Source organism: Nestor notabilis, unplaced genomic scaffold (assembly GCF_000696875.1).
Source record: "Nestor notabilis isolate BGI_N333 unplaced genomic scaffold, ASM69687v1 scaffold1579, whole genome shotgun sequence".
NCBI lineage: Eukaryota > Metazoa > Chordata > Aves > Psittaciformes > Psittacidae > Nestor > Nestor notabilis.
In genome coordinates, this window is record NW_009943055.1 from 97108 (window position 1) to 116578 (window position 19471).

At 44.9% G+C, this 19471-nt stretch overlaps 1 protein-coding gene across 1 annotated transcript in view; it reads left to right on the plus strand.

The window, feature by feature from the left end:
* The window catches only part of STAB2 (stabilin 2), a gene marked incomplete at its 5' end in the record, with an annotated part of 78382 nt that extends 62065 nt beyond the window's left edge, over nt 1-16317 (plus strand). The window contains 17 exons of the mRNA XM_010021693.1: nt 106-252; nt 1485-1541; nt 2000-2123; nt 2909-3058; nt 4854-4958; nt 5343-5450; nt 6031-6224; nt 7589-7730; nt 8077-8210; nt 9337-9502; nt 9711-9817; nt 10945-11064; nt 11831-11971; nt 13619-13726; nt 14358-14486; nt 15516-15635; nt 16267-16317. Of these exons, the coding sequence (XP_010019995.1) occupies nt 106-252; nt 1485-1541; nt 2000-2123; nt 2909-3058; nt 4854-4958; nt 5343-5450; nt 6031-6224; nt 7589-7730; nt 8077-8210; nt 9337-9502; nt 9711-9817; nt 10945-11064; nt 11831-11971; nt 13619-13726; nt 14358-14486; nt 15516-15635; nt 16267-16317 (2103 nt within the window). The remainder of the gene's footprint in view (nt 1-105; nt 253-1484; nt 1542-1999; nt 2124-2908; nt 3059-4853; nt 4959-5342; nt 5451-6030; nt 6225-7588; nt 7731-8076; nt 8211-9336; nt 9503-9710; nt 9818-10944; nt 11065-11830; nt 11972-13618; nt 13727-14357; nt 14487-15515; nt 15636-16266) is intronic.
* Nucleotides 16318-19471: the final 3154 nt, after the last annotated feature.

Sequence of the window (19471 nt, forward strand, 5' to 3'; positions counted from 1 at the left end):
GGGGGAGGATTATCCCCAGCTTCCATTCAGACCCTGGATTCAGCCTGGCCCCAGGCAAGACTGGCTCATTACTTGTCATGCCCCTCTCCCCATCCCATCTCTCAGGGCGCCCTTTTCCTGAACGACAGACAGTGCAAGATAGTGCAGCGGCAGCTGGAGTTTGACGGGGGCATCGCCTACGGCATCGACTGCTTGCTGACAGACCCCAGCCTGGGGGGACGCTGCGACAGCTTCTTTACCGTGGATTTCATGGTCAGTCCCCCTTTTTAGTCCCCCACCCTGGCAAAGACACAGCCCACAGGCTAAACCCTGTCCTCACGGAGACTGGGGCCACACTCGCAGCAGCTCTGGCACTACTGAGATGAAGGCTCACCACTTCACGCTGACTTTTTTTGCCACACTAGTTAGAGCTAAGGTTAAGAAGTGCAGCACAACACCTGAAAGATACACAACAGAAATCCTGCATCCACACTAAGCAACACACAGGACAAGTGGCTTCAGTTAAGACCATCTTAGCAAGCCCTGCCCCATTTTCAGTAAGAGCAGTAACTTACAAATGAAAACATAAATTTGAGCAAGGACAGACCTTCCTATCATGCTTTTAAGTTAGTGCAAATTCACACTATTAATCCTGATCATCAGATACATTTATGAAGTTTCCAGTTATAAAGGAACATCACTGCTGTCCCAGCTGCACAGGGTGTTAAGGACGCAAGATAGAGAACTGCCTAGTCTGTTAGACAGGCTCTTGGTCTCTCACATTTCTTGCTTTCACAGAAATACCCTATAACACACCTGAACTGGCACTGTTAGCATGGAGGAGGTTTCCTCTGTGAAGTGTGATGGGCTCCACAAACAGAAAGTTCTGAAACCAGTTTTGAAATGGTTACAACACCAAATTTACTTCACTTTAATTCAAATATATGAAAAAATTACCTAGAAGTAAAAAACCTTTCATGTAACTCATCTTAAAAAACTTACTAGAATTTGCATCTCAATTATAAACCAATACTTGTGTGTATCCCACCTGTTGAAGTTACCTTTTGTCATGATTTTGTTACATGAAATCAAACAGATATCATTACCAGGTCAGGTCAGCGCTTCCTGAGAAGTAATCATTTACCTCTACTCCAAATTACACATCCAGATTTGGTGCAGTTCACATCAATATTTGTTTGAAGAACCTTCACCATCTCTTCCCTGCTTCTTTAAATCCAGAGCAAAGTTTCTTCTTCCAGAGCTTACATTCTGATGCCAAAACGATTTTCTTGCATTTCATGGTACTAAATATTTGCAACTATTTTGTTGTCATTCTCCTCTCTTCTTTCTCCAGAGCTTTTTATAATCTGTTTCAAGTGTAATAAGCCTACACTCTGCTCATATTTGCTGCTCTCCTAAACCAGACTTCTTGTCTGTGTCAAGTAGTCTTTTGTTACTGTTATTTTAATATACTTTTTTTTCTTCTTTTCCATTTTGTACAACAGGGGCATTGTGTTAGCTGTTTCAGTAATTCTAAATGCCCTCCTGGGACAAAATCAAAGGTAATACATTAAAATCTTGCATTTAAGCAGTCTAACCTGCTCTTCTCTGTACTTCACAAAAGCAAACTAGAATAAGTTGCTTTGAAAAAATAAAGAGAACCCTCAAAAGTGAAACCACACTGTTAAGTGATGCCATAAGGCCTCTGGACAAAACTGTCCCTGGGCAAACAGCCAAGTGCTGGTTTTGGGGGATGCTTGTTGGTCTTGCACATCATCTACTGTAGCGAGCGCTTTGATTAACCTTGGAGCAGCCCCTCCGTCTTTATTAATGGTGTTTAGCAAGTTGGGAATCAAAGAGAAGGTGGTGGCTTCCCACCTGCACTCTTCACACATCACATTTTGATTCAGTGTACATCAGAAACTGTGATTTAAAGAGGGAAAAAAAAAACAAACCTCCACACAGCATTCATCTTCCTGTGTTTTCCCCCTCTCTCTGTGCTGGCACGTGTGATGCCCAGGAAGGAATCCATTGGTGCACATATGAGTCCTACGGCCTGCGGAGGGATGGCTGCCGTAGGAACTGCTCCATTGTCGTCCACACAGCCAAGTGCTGCAAGGGCTACTTTGGGCCAGACTGCCAAGGTAGGACCCCCCTCTCCACCACCAGCCAGACAGTGAGAGCTGGGGTAAGGGGCGTGAGGAGAGACCAGCCATGGGGTGGGGGAGCTCAGTTGCAAGAGCTGAAGTACACAGAAAGTATTAAGGCTTTTCCATTCCAGATAATCTCTTTCTCACAGCAAGTTTTAAACTCCATGTTAGTAGCAAAATAAATGAACACTGTAGAAAGTAAAGACTGCCCTGCTATAATGAAGCCTAGCCAGTCTTAATGGGTCACCAGCTGGAAGTGATTTCAGCACAGACATGAGGTTTACAGCAGTGACCAGAGAGACAACTCATGATTACTCAGCCGTGTGCAAGGGCACACACCACTGAAGCTCAGAAATTGTTGGGTTTAAGCTCAGAAATTGTTGTTTTGAACAGTATGAGACCATTTGGGAGGCTTTGTCTCCAGCTGTTTGTTAGCAGACACTACCAGAGTGTGTTCCTTCACCAGCTAGCGCCATGGGGTAGTAGTGCTGGGGCTCTCACCAGGGCACACAGGGTCAGGATCTCTGCTGGTGGACATGTCCAGTAGCCCTGCTGGCTCGCTCTGTCTAGGTTTCACAAACAGAAACATGCAGGTCCCTTGCAATTTTGGCCAGCTCAGCCTAAGCTGCCCCTTGGGCTCACACCAGCAGAGATGCATTTACAGGCATTTCCCCATCCACAGATTTCTAGAGAGCAATAAATAAGAACAGTGACAATGAATGAACATGCACTCAAGCTAAAGAGAAGCTTTTTCCCCCTCCCCTTTTTATAACTTGCAGCTTGCCCTGGGGGCCCAGAGACACCATGCAATAACCATGGCTCCTGTGATGATGGGTACAGCGGGACAGGAGAGTGCCACTGCAACAGCGGCTTCAATGGGACTTCATGTGAGCTGTGTTTGCCAGGCAGATACGGCTTCGACTGCAAGCGTAAGTTTTAAGTTCTCTTTCCATGCCAGCACCCATGTCAAGCCTAAACTGGTTTGTCAGCACTAAGTTTTTAAGCAAAGGGAGAAACGCTTCCCACTTTCAACACCAATGCTCCTCCTGGGTGCTGCCACACACAGAGGGACAGCTCAGGGTCTCAGAAAAGAGGCGGAGAGGGAAGGAGGGGTAGAGGCTTATGTGGATGTCTCTGCAGGGCTCCTCTTACATCTACGTGGCACATAAGTAACAAGGAATAGAGGAAGGAATCTGTCAACATGCATTTTCAACTGCAGCACAGCCTTCTCCCCCAACCCCATAAAGGTTAAGATAGCCTTTTAGCAATGTGGTTCCTCAAAGATTACAGAAGGCCAAGGCCATGCACTGCTTCTGCAGAAAAGAAGGAAAAGGGCACTGAGATGAAGGCAGTTTGAGAAGAAGGACAGCAGCCAAGAAACTGCTCAAATAATCCACTTTGCTGTGGTTTTAAATGTAAACTAGGTGGAAGCTAATACGTACTCACTGAAGCTAGTAAACTAGGACCAGTATCACCCTTTAAACTCAAATGTTTTCCTAACATAAAGCCTTCAGGTAGAAGCTACATTAACCCTTCCATTCTAAGTACTTGCACCTGTAGTGCTCATGAGGAACACCTGATGGGGGATTATAGGCTAGGTATCCTTGGGCTGTAGGAAAGACAACAGGCTTGGATGCTAGTGCTCAGCATTATGCTTAACTACTATTTATCCATTTTATAGCACACCATAGCATAAACTGTGTGAGCTGTTAGTCTGAAACACAGATTGTGGTATCTAACAGAAGAAAGTTCTATAGCCCCTACTTTTTGATGCATATTTATGTTGGCCAAAAATTAGCTAATCAGGTTAAATGAAATAAACCCAGTGAGTGAAGCTTCTTTTCAGAAAAAAAAATTCCACCAATCCCACATCATTTTCCTCTTTAAATGACAATATTTCATTAAGAGGGATAAGGCAAGAAAGGATACTACTTCATTACATTATAAAACAGAGAGCCACCAATAATTCCTTAAGAAGGACTCAGCATACAAATTATTGAAGGACCAAAAGAGTGGGGGGAAATAATATTACCTATAGATTAAATCAGCCCCTCATATCTCAGTTTGCAGGGCACCCCCCCAAAAAAAACCAGGTAACAACCACATTTTACAACAAAGCTCACTAACCTCATACTTAGCTTCCTTCCTCAGGTAGAGCTTCTCCCACACAGTAACCAAAAACCCACCCTCCACACGCCTTACTTCCCTTTGGCTTCCCCACAGCTAGCAGCTGCTGCCCATTAGGACAGAATGAGGCTGGCTCTTCATCTTAGCCATTAGCTCCTTCCTGCCATAGTCCTTTGTGAAGTTTGCTGCTATACAACAATGCAGATCAATACTTGGTTTCAATTTCAGAGGCATGTTGAATTAATGCCAGCTATAATATTTTAGGATCACAAGATAATTCAGATTGGAAGGGGCTTCAGGAGGCCTTTAGTCCAACTCCCTGCTCAAAACAGGGTCAGTGCTGAGCTCAGACCAAGTTGTTCAGGATTTATCCTGTTGGGGCTTGTAAACCTCCAAGGGTAGAGAGTACCCAGCTGCTCTGACCAGTCTGGTCCTCTGCTTGACTGGCCTCATGCTGAAAAACCATGAGGTTAGACTAAATTATTGCTGGATGATGCTACACCTAAATTGGCAGCCTGGGTGACATTTCTCTAGAGAAAGTTCCTCCCCTTTCCCAACAGCAGCTCTGTAAGTGATCCCTTTGCATTCCTTTTGCAGCCTGCAAATGCAAGAACAATGGGCAGTGCGATGAAGGATACTCAGGAACGGGCCAATGCTTCTGTGAAACAGGATGGACTGGCCGGCTGTGTGAAACCAAGCTAGGTCTCTGCCTCCTCCTCTCACTGGACTCTGTCACATGGAGCCACGGGTTGAAAGCACATGCAATTCAATGGAGGGTTTCTGTAAAGGGATAATAGTATCAAAAGCCCTCAGAGGACACTAAGGGACTCTGCTCTGAACTGGAAACAAGCCCCTTTACCCCTCTGTCTCCTCCTTTGTGAAACACAAATATGAGTGCCCACCTCCCCTGTGACGAGGCTTGGGCTACATGCAGGAAGGTATCACCTGACAGCTAAGCAGTCAGAAAAGTCTTCTTACAGGCTCTCCAGTTAGCAAGACTGGTATAAGAGCCTTTCTTTATGCATGGAACAAGGGCACTGCAATACAAATAGCACTTTCATCCCAGCTCTTCTGTCTTCCGCGTAGCTCTGCCGCCCGTGTGTTCCCCGAGCTGCTCTGCCAACGCTGTCTGCAGGGAGAACAACACGTGCCAGTGCAAGCCCTTGTACAACGGGGATGGGATCACATGCAAAGGTGAGTGAGTGCCCTCTCCCATCCACAGCCTGGTTGTCCCCTCTTGCATATACACATGCTTGCAGTTACCGTCTGGTATGAAATGTTGGCTGCCAAACCTACAAAATTCCACAGAGCAGCATGTGAAACAAATTTAGGATATATACAGATTAAGCTGTTCTAAACCAGGCAGCTGACTCCAGCAGGAGTATGAGTAAGAAGTGCACTTCAGTCGGGTTTTGGAGGCTGCAGAGTTTTAAGCAGGGTTGCCCTTACATGGTTCTCTTTGATGATTTGAGGCAAGGCAGTTCCACAGTTCCTTGCTGCAGAAACTGTCATTCTTTCTCAGACAGGCAACTTGAGTCCTCCAAAGTCATCCTGGCAAGAAGTCTGTGCGGTGGTGCCATATCTCTTAAATCAAAGACATCCTGTCAAGGGCCTCAGAGCCCTAAAGGACAGCCTTTAGGCTGGAACAGTTGGGGATTTTCCCAAACAAGCGTTCTAGTATTTGTAGAGTGCTTTAAAAAAGTGATGGAGGCGGTTTGGTTTTCATCCTGTCTAAAAGCAGACCTTATTCACCCGTTTTCTTTTCCCCATGCAGCTGCAGACCTCTGCAAACAAAACAATGGTGGGTGCCACAAGATGGCCGAATGCACACAACATGGGGTGAAAGTCTTCTGTAGCTGCCAGAAAGGATACAAGGGAGATGGTTTTGCATGCCTTCCAATAAATCCTTGCGCCGACGGGTTCAACGGAGGCTGCCATGAGCATGCCATTTGCACTGTCATAGGACCTGTAAGTTGAATGATTTCACAGAATGGTTTGGTTTGGAAAGGACCTTAAAGATCATCTAGTTCCAACCCCCTTCCATGGGCAGGGACACCTTCCACTAGACTACATTTCTCCAAGCCCCATCCAGCCTGTCCTTGAACACTGCCAGGGATGGGGCAGCCACAGTTTCTCTGGGCACCCTGTGCCAGCGCCTCAGCACCCTCACAGGGAAGAATTTCTTCCTAATATCTAATGTAAATCTCCCCTCTTCCAGCTCCTCCCACGACACCACGCTAGTCTGGAGTACGTGTGGCCAAACCCCAGCAGTGATTTTCAGTCACTGGAAAGCTGCAGCACACACACAAACACATCCAGTTCATATCTCTGATCTGTAGCGTGCTCCCTCTGCTTACGCTCCTTCTCCTTATGCTCCTCTTTCAGTCACCAGCGGGAAAATCAAAGGCATTTCTTCCAGGTGCCAGAATCAAACTCCATGTCTCTCAAAGTCCCTGTTTTCCAAAACAACCTTTCCATAGCCTCAGCTTACTTTCCACATCAATTTGGTATCCTTTCAGCTAAGGAGTAAGAAACAGTTTGATACCTTTGCTCTAGGGAAAGGAGTGCTACAGTAGATGGGACATTTTGCATGTGTAAATCCCCTTCTTAACAATCCCTGACCAGCTATCACTATTTGCAATAGGAGTTTGTTGGATTGAGGCTAAATGTATTTTGGTAAACCGAGGAACAGCTGGGAGAACAGTGTCACTTGTTGGTTGGCTGCACTCAGCTTAAAATGCTCTGCAACCACATGATAGAAATTCCTTGGCCCACATGGTCAATGTCGTTAAGGAAAACTTGTGCCAGCAACTTGATCCAGCATTTATCCTGGTGCTTTCAGGATCACCTGTCCATTCCATTTTGGTGGCTTGCCTGATTTGTCTTCCAGGAGCTATCTAGAAAAGCCTTGCTGCTAACCTGATGCTAACCAACCATCACAATCCCCGATTGTCACCAACTGCTGCTTGGGTTTTAGGGCTGCTAAATTCCATTCTTCTGTGCCCAGTCATTTAAATATTATGCCATCCCTTTTTGTTAATTACATGTCATATAATTCCCCAATGCATGTTATTAGCTTTGTGGATGGAATTATGCTTTGGTATTAATTCAGCAAAGCACCCGAACGCATGTGAAAATGTTTTGCTTAGAATAAATGCCAGTGTCGGAGTTCGTAGTCTGTTGAATCACAGTTGTTAGTAGCAACTCTCCTGTTTGTCCATTCCTGGCTACACCAAGTGAAATTTTTCCAACAGTTCAGAATGTTACTTGAAATACCACTTTTATGTCAGCTAAATACTTGGCTTGGCCCTTTTTATTCTTTCCCTGACCAGGACAAACGCAAGTGCGAGTGTAAAAACAACTACATCGGTGACGGGCTGAACTGCTCAGTGATGCAGCTTCCACTCGACCGCTGCTTGCAAGACAATGGGCAGTGCCACCCTGACGCTGACTGTGCCGATCTCCACTTCCAAGGTGAGGGTAGCACACCATGCACACCACAGGACAGGCACATCCTCATCCCTGTGCCTTGCACTGAAGGCAGTGGCCAGGATCCTTGTGTCTGTAAGCACAGCCCTCTACCTGTGTCCCCTTGAAACAACGAGAAGACTAAAGTTAGAACATGTGCTTACATACTTTGAGATACCAGATTTACGAAGCAACAGATGAGGGCATTCCAGGTAGGAAGGAATGTTACCCCTAAGGGATCAATCTGTCCTAACTTCTTACAAAATTCACGGGTATTTGTGTGGCACAGTTGACTCTGCATCTAGCCATGGAAACCCCTTCAGGAAGACCTGGTTCTTCTCTCTCTTTGCAGATACCACAGTTGGGATTTTCCACTTACGGTCCCCACAAGGGCAGTACAAAATGACTTACCAGAAGGCAAGAGAGGCCTGTGCCAATGAGTCAGCCACCATTGCTACATACAACCAGCTGCTGTATGCACAGAAGGTGAGGTAACCCCGCTGCGGGAGGAGATCCCCGCAGCAGTAAATGGGGAGGGAGGAACAAGTGGGCTGCTCTGTGCTACTAAGCTTCATTTTCCTTCCTTTCCCTCCCCCATGCTTCAAGGTATGTTTGGCTGGGACCACTTTTCAGACTGTTTATTTGTTTTATGCCTCATCATACAGCAATGAAACCAGTTGCCAAATTCTTGTTTCTAGTGATACTGGGGTGAGATGGTAGAGTCAGACTTACAGAATGCTTTCATGGGGGGTTTTGTTACTAGCACTTCTTCAAGAAGTGTACACTTCAGAGTTATGCTTAGATTCATTTATTTTCTATTTGTAAAGCTCCAGAAATCTTTTTCCCCAAATGCTGTTAAGTTAGCAGAACCATCTCCATATTCTTTTCTCTAAGAGTGTTACAGATGACATGTTGCTGATCTTAGTGGGATAAGCACCACACCTTGGGTTTGTAAAACTTGTTTTAGAAGAATGGGTCAGACTGACTGTGCCTTTCCAGCTCCTTCCCATCTGCAAGAGGAAGAAAGACACTCACTGTTTAGGGGCATCTCTAGCAAAATGTGAGGCTGGACCACAGTCAGCACATAAACTTCCTTCTGCTGCCCAAGGAGATGCAGACTACAGCCAGAGCTGTGCCCTGGGCCCCATAGTCTAAATGTTTCCCTCAAAGCAGCAAAGTTGGCAGCTGGGCTGGCTCCAGCACTCCTGAGGACTTATTTTCTGTGTTGAGCTGGTCTGTTAGCCATTCCAACGCTGACAAAAGGTGGTCTGACGCACAAAGGGATTGCACATCCCATTTGGCTTTCACACACACATCTGATCCTGCCTGGCTTTGGGCTCCAGGGAAGCTTTTCCCAAGGGAGGCTCCTGTGGTCCTTACTTTCGGGGAGCCACTGGCTTCCAGAGGAGGCCGTGTCTCTGCAGCCTCTTGGCACAGAGCTCAGCACAGAGCAGGATGCAGGATGCATGGATGGACAAAACCCCACCAGAAGAGTGCTGGCAGGTCAGATTCTGCCTGAACACCCCAGGGGGATTGTTCATTTCTTCACAGAGCTCCAGTCCCACCACTTAGCTTCTCCCCTGTGCTTTTCCCTATGGCTGTGCCCCTGCAGGCAAGGTACCACTTGTGCTCTGCCGGCTGGCTAGACGGACAAAGAGTGGGCTACCCGACCGCCTTCTCCTCCCCAAACTGCGGCTCCGGGTACGTTGGCATCGTGGACTATGGCACAAGAGTCAACCTGAGTGAAACCTGGGATGTCTTCTGCTACAGGGAGAAAGGTAAGAGGGTCCTTTGCTGCATCCCTCTGCACAAAAGGGAGCAGCAACCCAGATTGTGGTTCTTTTGGTCAACCCCAGGCTGCTACATGACACTGCAAGAGACTCTGCCTCCTTTTAGCTTTAAAAAGAATAATAATCTATTGCCCGGAAGCTGTTTTTCAGGGCAGCCTTAAACAGAGCATTTGCTATCCATGTTTGTACCTTTCAGAGGTGAACTGTACCTGCAAGCCCGGCTACGTGGGGGATGGCTTCTCCTGCAGTGGGAACCTGCTGCAAGTGCTGATGTCCTTCCCAACGCTGACAAACTTCTTGTCGGTACGGCCAACAGCAGGCACGTGAGCAGAGCAAAGTAAGCTCTGCCACCAGGTTGTGTCTCAATGATTGCTTTACCAGCACAGCAAATGCAGGTAACACCGCCCCACTACCAAAGCAAGGTGGAGTGGCCTACATATGTACCATCAAAATCAGAATTTGGTTGATATTTCTTTTAATTACTTGCTCCAAAGAGGTTTCATGTTTTTAAAACTCTTCAGAAACAAAATGCTGCTACAGATTTAGCTTCACATCTTTTTTAGCTAAAAAGAAGGGTGAACAGCAGGTCAAGGGAGGTGATTCTCCCCTTCTACTTCGCTCTCGTGAGACCCACCTGCAGTACTGTGCTCAGATCTGGAGCCCCCAGCATAAGGAGGATGTGAACCTGTTGGAATGAGTCCAGAGGAGACCATGAAGATGCTCAGAGGGCTGAAGCACCTCTCTATGGAGACAGGCTGGGAGAGTTGGGGTTGTTCAGCCTGGAGAAGAGAAGGCTCAATGGGACCTTAGAGCAGCTTCCTGTAGCTAAAGGGCTACAAGAAATCTGGAGAGGACTTTTAACAAGGGCATGTACAAACAGGACAAGGGGGAATGGCTTTAAACTGACAGAGGGAAGACTTAGATTAGACCTTAGGAAAAAATTCTTTACCGTGAGGGTGCTGAGACACTGGCACAGGTTGCCCAGAGAAGCTGTGGCTGCCCCATCCCTGGCAGTGTTCAAGGCCAGGTTGGACTGGGTTTGGAGCAACCTGGTCTAGAAGAAGGTGTCCCTGCCCATGGCAGGGGGGTTGGAACTAGATGATCTTTAAGGTCCCTTCCAACCCAAACCATTCTATGATACGATTCTATGAAATCAAATGTTTCTGCAGCTTTAAAGAAGATTCTGTGCTCAACTGCTCCTGGATTTTTAAGCGTCACAAGGAGCATGCTGCTTTGTAACTTTATTGAACTGCTGCTGGGGAAAGGCAAAACACCAAAAAATCTTTTGTAATGTCACTCCAGAGGTGCTTCATGGCTAATAACAGAAAGTTTCTTTGTTCTTATTTATACATAATATAAATTATCCTTCCAGCTCCTGCACAGGAGCACACAGTTGCTCTTTAGTAAAGCTGGATTTTGTTTCTGCCTAGGACATCATGGCTTACTCCAACAGCTCGAGGAAGGGGAGAGAGTTCCTGCGGTACCTCACGGACCTGTCAGTGCACGCCACCCTCTTTGCTCCAAATGACAGTGGGCTAAGGGAAAATGAGGTCAGGGGGGTTTCTTTTCTCCTTCTCATTTTAATAACACTTTTTAAAGAGCCATTATGTGTTTCTGCATCCTGGTGAAATTTAAGCTTTTAAGACTAAAATCTTAGTATCTTAGTATGCCATGACTCCTGTGTAGCCCCACATAGCGTAAACTGTACTTCTGAAAGAGGCGAGCTCATAATTTCCACTTCTCTTCCATGGTTAGGAGTGCAAGGTTCTTGAGTGTTTCAGTCATTATAGAGACTCTTCCACCAGGGATTTTATTTACCCAGTTATAAAGGACTGCCTGAGATGAAGTCTGTCTGCCTTGCTAACATCAAGCCCACTTATTTGAAGAAAGCAGTGCACAGCTTTCGTATGTCCCACAAATGCATTAAAGGCCTCTGTTCCTGGTTTCATTTCTATGCTTACCTCTTTGTTCCTTCCTTCAATGAAACACTGTCTCAAACATCTCACACGGGTTATGCCCTGGCTCGCACCTTCGAGCCGTTTGAAATATCTCTGAGGCTCATCTCTTCAGGTGATCGTACAAAAAGAGTACAATCCTTTCTCCTACCAGAATCGAGGTACCGATTGCTGCAGGGCCAGCAGGGACACGAGATTTCACTGCTCACACCCAAATTTCCCAACAGCCTCTACCCCACATTGCACTTGCTGCAGCATCAATAGCAGGGAGGGAAGAAGTTCACAGACACTTAGCCTATGAGTAAATCCAGAGGCTCAGTGAGATCAGTTAACATGCCTTGTATATTGCTCTCCTTTGCAGACACTTTCCGGGCGGGACATTGAGTATCATTTATCTAACACCAGCATCAAGTTTTATGAGGACTTGACCAACGGAACCACTCTTTTAACTCGTCTAGGGGAAAAACTCCTCATTACAAACACCAGGGGCCATGAACACCAAGCCCCCACCACTGAGCAGGTACCTTTTTAATAAATCTCCCATCTTCATGCCTTGTCCCCGCCTCATGGAAGGAAGCTGTTCAGGTGGCCTGCAGGAATGGCAGGATGAGGATATGGCCTTGATTTAACCCTTCTCTGAGCCTGGCAGGATTATGGGAGGTGGCAGTATGATAGGAGGAAAGAGGAGAGCAATGGTTTATCATTAAAGAAAGGTGCTGGCATTTGTAAAGTTTCTTGTTAACTTTCTGGGAGGGTCAGGAGATGCCAGCACAGCCTTGCTCAGAACAAAAGCAGACAAAACAGTGGGGTTTATTACTATTTTAGTGGGGTTTAAACACAAAATTTCATATCCTTTTTGCAAACGGGAAGTATCCTTTGACGTTTTAGGGGAATACCTCCCTTGAAAACACACCCAACTTCTCATTTTCTATTAAGAAAATACTCACTGCTCACACATTTCAAATTGACCTTTGTGAGAGCAACCCCTTAAGACCACAGCTGGGGCTCTGCTGTGAGTGATGCTGTACAGCTGAGTATGAAAATAAGAAACCCTGTGTCTGTGAGCTTGCAGTTAAAATGTGCCCTACAGAATGGTGCTGGACTCAAGGGAGTTGGATGCCCAACATTCAACCCAGCCAGCCGTGGGGAAGGATTTTCATGCATACCAACAAGAAGGAAATAGGTATTGCAGGAAAAGGTGCACAAATGACTCATCTGTTTTCTTTGCTCCCTTCCCCTTTCAGAGAAACCCCTTTGGCATGAGAATTACCATTTATATTTTTAAAACCACCCTACACTGCAAGCCTAGTAATCACATTAATAAAGTACACCCTCATGAGAGACGGGGTGCACCAGCACAAGGCTTACCTGTATCATTCATTAGCATGCCAGAAGCTCTTTTGGATCACTTTGATCTGACGTTTGAGTTCAAGGCATTCTTCTTAAGAAAATCCTCCTTTCTTCAGAAGCTGCCAAGGGGAGGCTCTGAGCCCGTTAACACAAATCTTGTTCCTGCCCTTCAAAATTGCTTGAATACGTGCAGCTTTTCTTCCTCCCTGGAGGGCCTGAGCAAGCCTTTGGTTCCCCCGGCTGGAGGGGAGCTCGGTGGGGTGCCACGGTGCCTTTCCACACATGCTCCAGGCAGCCAAGCACTCACCAGTCCCAGCACACCGGGCTGGAGCCCAGGACCCTGGCAGGGCAGTGCAGGGCTGAGGGCGAAGGACGTGGAGTGACTCCCACATCACTACAGTGCCACCACGGCTGAGCCCCTTTGTCCCTGGGCACACAAAGTGGCCGTGTGCTGCAGCAGCAGCGTACCACCTCCTGCCAGGAGCAAGAGCGGGTTCTGCCCGCTGAGGAGAAACCATTTTACTAGGATGCAGTTATAAAGCGGAGTTTGCATTAGTGCAGATGCCCATGAACCCACCCTCCCAAAACACAGGTGCTGGAGGGACTCAAGACCAGCCCAAAGCAGAGTTTAGAGAAGTGTTGGGGTGGCAATGACTGATCCTACCCCTCTCCCTTCCTGATAAGCTACTACATGGGACCACGTTCCAGTAAGTGCAGCGGGGAAATAGTCTCAAGGTTTATTTCAGTTCCAAAGGGACGAGGGTCAAAGCTCAGCTCTCACTACTTTTTTTCCTGGCAGAGCGAGATCAGATACGTGGACAGGAGTGCTATTGTTGAGTGGGATATACTTGCTTCCAACGGGATAATTCATGTCATTTCAGAGCCTTTAAAGGCTCCACCAGCACTAGTAAGTAGTGACATTTTTTGGGAGGTGGCTGCGGCTTACATCATCCCAAATTCATTGCTGACATCCATATATTCCCAGTTTTCCTCCTATATACCCAGTTTTGGTTTAAAGGATTACTTCAGAAGAAAATTAGAAGTTCAGAACAAGATGCCAGTGAAGCTTGTTCAAAATGTTTCTGTCTGAACAATTTCCCATATTTATTTTATATAAGCAAAATAAAAACTCCATTTTACAATGGAGCTCATTTCTGTAATGGGGGTTTTATAAAGTTCCATTTCAGTTCTTCCAAACAGCTCATAAGAAAAGTTTTTCACTCTTGGCTTTGTGCTCATTCTTATCCAAAACAAGGTGTTTTTAAAACAGGTATTTTTTGCCTGCATGCTCCATAACTTCAAAACCACAAATAAGATGAAGCTGTAGTAGAGGCAATGGCCAGTACCCCAAAAAATCTAGCCTGCAACTACTATCAAAAGGCCATATTTAACTGTCTCTAGGGGTACCTGTACCAGGAAACTCGAGCACAAGAGCAGTTAAGGACTAGGGCATACCTCAAAGGGACACTGCATGTGCTTGGGTGCTGGAAGGTGACCAGTGCCCACCCGTAGCTCACTTACTTCTCTCTTGCTTCCAGGCTCCTCTCCAGGCTGCAGCTGGGACAGGGATATTCTTTGGCATCTGCCTAGTTACTGGAATTGCAGCTTTTATAGGGTATTTTTACCTTAGGTTCAGGAGGAGAAACACAGGCTTCCAGCACTTTAAGGTAAGCTGCAGACCGGAATGCAAAGCAGGGGGGGAGCACTTCCCCTGACCAACCACATCTCCCATTTCAGCCTCCAGTTTCTCCTTGTGTTTTATTAAGCTAAAAACATTCCCAATAACATCCTGGGCATGTGCCTATATTTGCCTACTGCTCCCCCAGACCTCTCCCTTCCAGGGTGCCAATGGGCTCCTGCCCTCACAGACACTTCCAACATGAAGGACTGGTCAAAAGCTTGTTTAACTACACAGCACAAGTGCAGAAGGCTTTGCCTTACCAGAAAGCCCACTCTTTGGGAAGCAGGGAATTACAGCCACTGAAAGGGCACCTACCTGTTGTCTTTCCCCTCTTCTGTGGCATTGCTAACAATTTTGCTGCTCTGGAGATTCAACTGTTTGATAGGAAAAAGGCCAGATTCAAAAGACAAATTGAAACAACTGCAGGATTGAAAAGTGCAGATTTTTATACTGATGCATTCCCGTGCTTGCTTTCTCTTAACTAATTTTGTTAGTCTCACATAAAGTCGTGATGATGCAAAACCAGCCAGCAACAGCCAAGCTATTCAGAGACCAGGGATAACCAGAAAAACCCACATGTTACAATATACACAAGAATCAATCCAAAAGGAAGTCTGTCTAGAGGTAACCAGACATCCCTTCCTATTCTAGCCAGCCTCTGCATGTAATACAGATCATCTAGAAACAAAAGGCAGGGGAAGCAGTTGTATTTTTATATAGTTGCAATGAGAGCCCTGAGGTACCTTTTACCCCAGGCACAATGTCAGGGCAACCCTCCCTCTCCCAGTCTTTACTGAGGCTTAAAAACAATAATGAAGAGGAAAAAGAGATCCCCGTGTTAAGTGACCAGAGATAATACTACAACCCAGCACACTGCTCATGCCCAGAGACACTGAGTTAGGTGATAAAACTAGTTCTGTCACAGCATTGCACCAGTTGGTAGTAAAGCTTAAGTGCCCCATTTAATGCACTGGAGGAGGGTGGATTTTAAGCAGGTTTGTGTGATTTTGTGTAGTCAAAAGATGACACTGACATAACACCACTGGACAAGTCGCAGCCTTCAAATATCACCAACCCCTCATATGAAAGTTCTTCTGCACCGACTCCACCAGAGCCTGCTTATGATCTTTTCTCAGTAAGTGTTCATTTTGATTTGAGATTGAGACACAGCTAAAATAATGGGAAGAGGGAATGACTTCATGAAAGGGAAATGCCCTGTTGGAAAACAAAAGAAAAATCAACTTGGGAAAACAACATTCAAGTACTTGGCTTTTCTATCTCACCACTTCTAGAAATCAGGTGGCCTCACTTGCAGCAAAATTGAGGCTGTGCTCTGTAGCTACAACTCAATTCTACCTGCGAAGAGAATTAAATTGGACTTCAGATGCCACAAGATGCTAGTGACATGTCTATAGAAACTTAAAAAGCCTTCTGATTTTGTCTTCCCTTGTCCTTGCTGCAAAGGCAGCTGAATGCCATGCAAGCACTCCAAGGAATGTGAAACACAATGGGAAGGGGGCTGGGAATCAAGGGAAGGAAAGATTGAGTAAATCCAGTGCCTGCATAGCTTCAATGGTCTAATTTAGCAGGACTCTCACGTACACGCAGTCTAAATCAAAAGAAACCTTTTTGCATCCACTAAAAACACTTGTTCGGTGCAAAAATGCCAGGTGCAAACTCTGCAATCTGTATGGCCAAATTTGCCACAAAAGTGACTTTCATAATGCAGTGTTCAAGCCTGATTTTCCTCTTCTTCTGCCTTATAGGATTTGGACGACCAGCAGCTTGTGATGAGCGGCCCTCACGATCAGAATTAAAGACTGAATTTGGCATTAGTCAGTTATAAAACACATTTCTATTTACACTTACTATGAAAAACAGCACCTACTTGTGTCAGGGAATAAAATCTCATTACAAATTAAAACCCAAAAGAGCACAGCTTTGTTTAAGATGCAGTCTGCAGAGTTCACAGTTTACAAACCTACAAGTGTTGGCTGTGTCTGAGCAATACCAACTAGGAGTGCCAAATGCAAAACCTGAGTCTCAACTAACCCACCCAGAAGCAGACACTTCCCTGTGAAAAGTAGGTAATTTTTACTAGTCTGATATTTAACTGCTTTTGTTCTTCTTCACAGTCTTTAAAAATGGCCTCAAACACAGAGCTGCTAACTAGGCAAATATCCTAGATTCCCTAGTTCTCCAGCTCCACACTTTCATTTGGCTCAGTTACATCTACAACTGGCAAGTGTGAAACAGAACACGTGTTAAACCTGTGTTTTTAAGCAGAGGGGATTTTTTTCCAGTATACTGGCTGCAAGTAAGACTTGCAGCAGCAGGAAATGCAACCACCCACCCTGTCTGCCCCACTTACCTCCTCCAGTTCTATTGTCCTTCCTCAAACTTGAACTGAGTTTTGTTTACATCTCACCTCACTGCACAAAGTAATCTTAGCAGCTTCAGCAACGTGAGGTGAGAGCACTCAAGTAGTAATCAGTTCTTATTTGAGCCATTTGTGTGAAAAGTGGACAATGAAGATGAACATGAGACATGTTCATCTTGACATGACACAACAATGAAGCCATGCTGTGTCCACACGAAGCTTTTTAGGTCTCAGTGAAGCAGAAGCTACCTGCTTGCTCACATACTGTATTTTTCCCAAGCATACTAACATTGCCTTTCAACTGGTGCACAGCAGTAACTGTACCATCAGAAGTGAATCAAACTTGAGTTTGATGCTCTGTCATTTTCTTCCCTTGAAACACTAGTATCATAGCAAATTGCGAAAACACTATAGAAACCACAAAACAGCAAGAAAAGGAAGGGTTTTCTTGCTGGCAGCAGTAGCATTCCCCTGTGATATGCTTCCTGGTGTCTGCTGTGCACACGGGGCAGGAGGGAAGGTGTCACTCCAGGAAGGTGTAAGTTACCTCCAAGAGCAGCCCCATTAGAACAAGGTCTGCAGGTAAACCCAGGGCTGCTGACAGCTACCCAACACAGCCAAGGGAATCTAATGTGTACATATGCCTGGATGAAAGAGACAGACTTAAGTGATGTTCCCAAGCCCACCCTATATATTCCTGCTTGTTTTCACGTGTAAGATACTAAAAAATTTAGAACACACACTTAAACACACACACACACACATATATAGGGTAGTTTTTCCCATAGAGTTTTGTCATTTTCTTTCCTTCTCCCCCATCACCCAAAATATTAAGGCAAGGCTCGTAAGGATCAGAAGGTAAAGTCCAAGCATTTATTTTTGTAATAATCATTAAATATTTTTATCACAAAAAAGAAGTTCCACAGTTCATTAAACTCTTCTCTTACTGACAGATTATTCTCCTCCACGTTTTTGATAGACTAGAATGAAAATTTCTTCTTGCTTTGGTGTTCAAATGAACTATTCTCCCAAAACAAAGATAAACATGTTCAAAAATCTCTTTGAAGTCAGTAACATAACAAGATTAAAATAAGTAATGCAGAAAGTGACAAAGTGAAATCGTTACAAAAACGCAAGACATTTTTAAAAGTTAAAGAGCATTCTAGAACTGAAAAATAAATAACACACTTTGAAATTCTCACTTAAATTCATATTATATATAGTTGAATTGCTTTAAAGGAACCTAACCCTCCCATAATCTTTTTTTTCTTTCATGCAATGTTGTTTATTTCAGGAAGTCATGCAATATAAACAGGATTTTGCTTCAGCCGGCTGTTGTAACATAGCTTTGTACAGAAGGTTGATTTGTAAGTTAAGAGAAAGGAAGAGGGAGAGGAGAAAATCATCTTATAGAATCATAGGATACTTAGGTTTCGAAAGGATCTTTAAGATCATCTAGTTCCAACCCCCCTGCCATGTGTTATGCAGATAACCTCATCCAACCCAATTAAACTGTTCCTGCTTAACAGAGGAAAATTAGATAAACTGACTCTTAGCCAGCTTTAAAATAATCACAGAGCTATAACCAACAAAACATTATCAAGTGCAATAATGCAGAACTGCGTAACACAAGGTTACTACTCGCTGGCAGTAAGATGGAGAATATACAGTGGTTTGAGGTTGTGTTTGGGGTTTTTTTTAAACAGTGCATTGAAACCTCTGGAGCCCGAGAGGTGCTACACACATGTAACAGCAAGTTCGGTTCTAAGGATAAAGAACTGAAGGCAAATCAGGGGTATTTCCATCCCCACATTTCGTTATCAAGTTATGCTAAACATTTCTTGCACAGCCCCACCAACAAGTGGCCTGATAAAGCCAAACTAACCTCCTGAAAAACGTTATCTTCTTCTTCCAGCAAAACAGCAGGTCTGTCAGATGAACTTACTCATTTTAAGTATATTCATCTGTTCAAATACACACACTTTGGGGGTGTTGCACGTCAAGTTTGAAGCAGGAACACATGAAAACCAGGAACAGAAAGTCTATAACCACCTCTGAGGACTTCAGACTGATTTCAAGAATACAGGAAAACTACTTATGAAATTGTGCAGGCTAGAGTAGAATACATTCATTACTTTGCAAATATGCTTTCAAAAATACGGGAGGTACTGCATAAGAAATTTCGTACAGGTACTTGCACGTGATACAGAGAGATTAACAACAAAAGTAAAACAAACAAGAAAACTTTTGGTCACCAAAAGTTCGTTTACCTGACAATGACGGTAGGAAGCAAGCGATATCCCAAAACGATGAATTCCAAATGCTATATATTTTAAGTACATGTTTAAAAACAGAGCCTTTAGTAACTAAAGTTTGAAAAAATATTAATCGTATTCTGCCCTCTAATATGGCTGGGGTGGGAAGCACCAGTTAAAGAAAAACAACAAAAATTCCTTTGGATGCAGAGAAAGGAAAGCATCCTCATTTAAAAACAACTATATAGCAGTTCCATAAAGTGCCTCTTTGAGGAAACACATCAACAGATGTTTTCCTTGTGCAAAATAGACATTTTTCAGCTCACATCTTTGGAA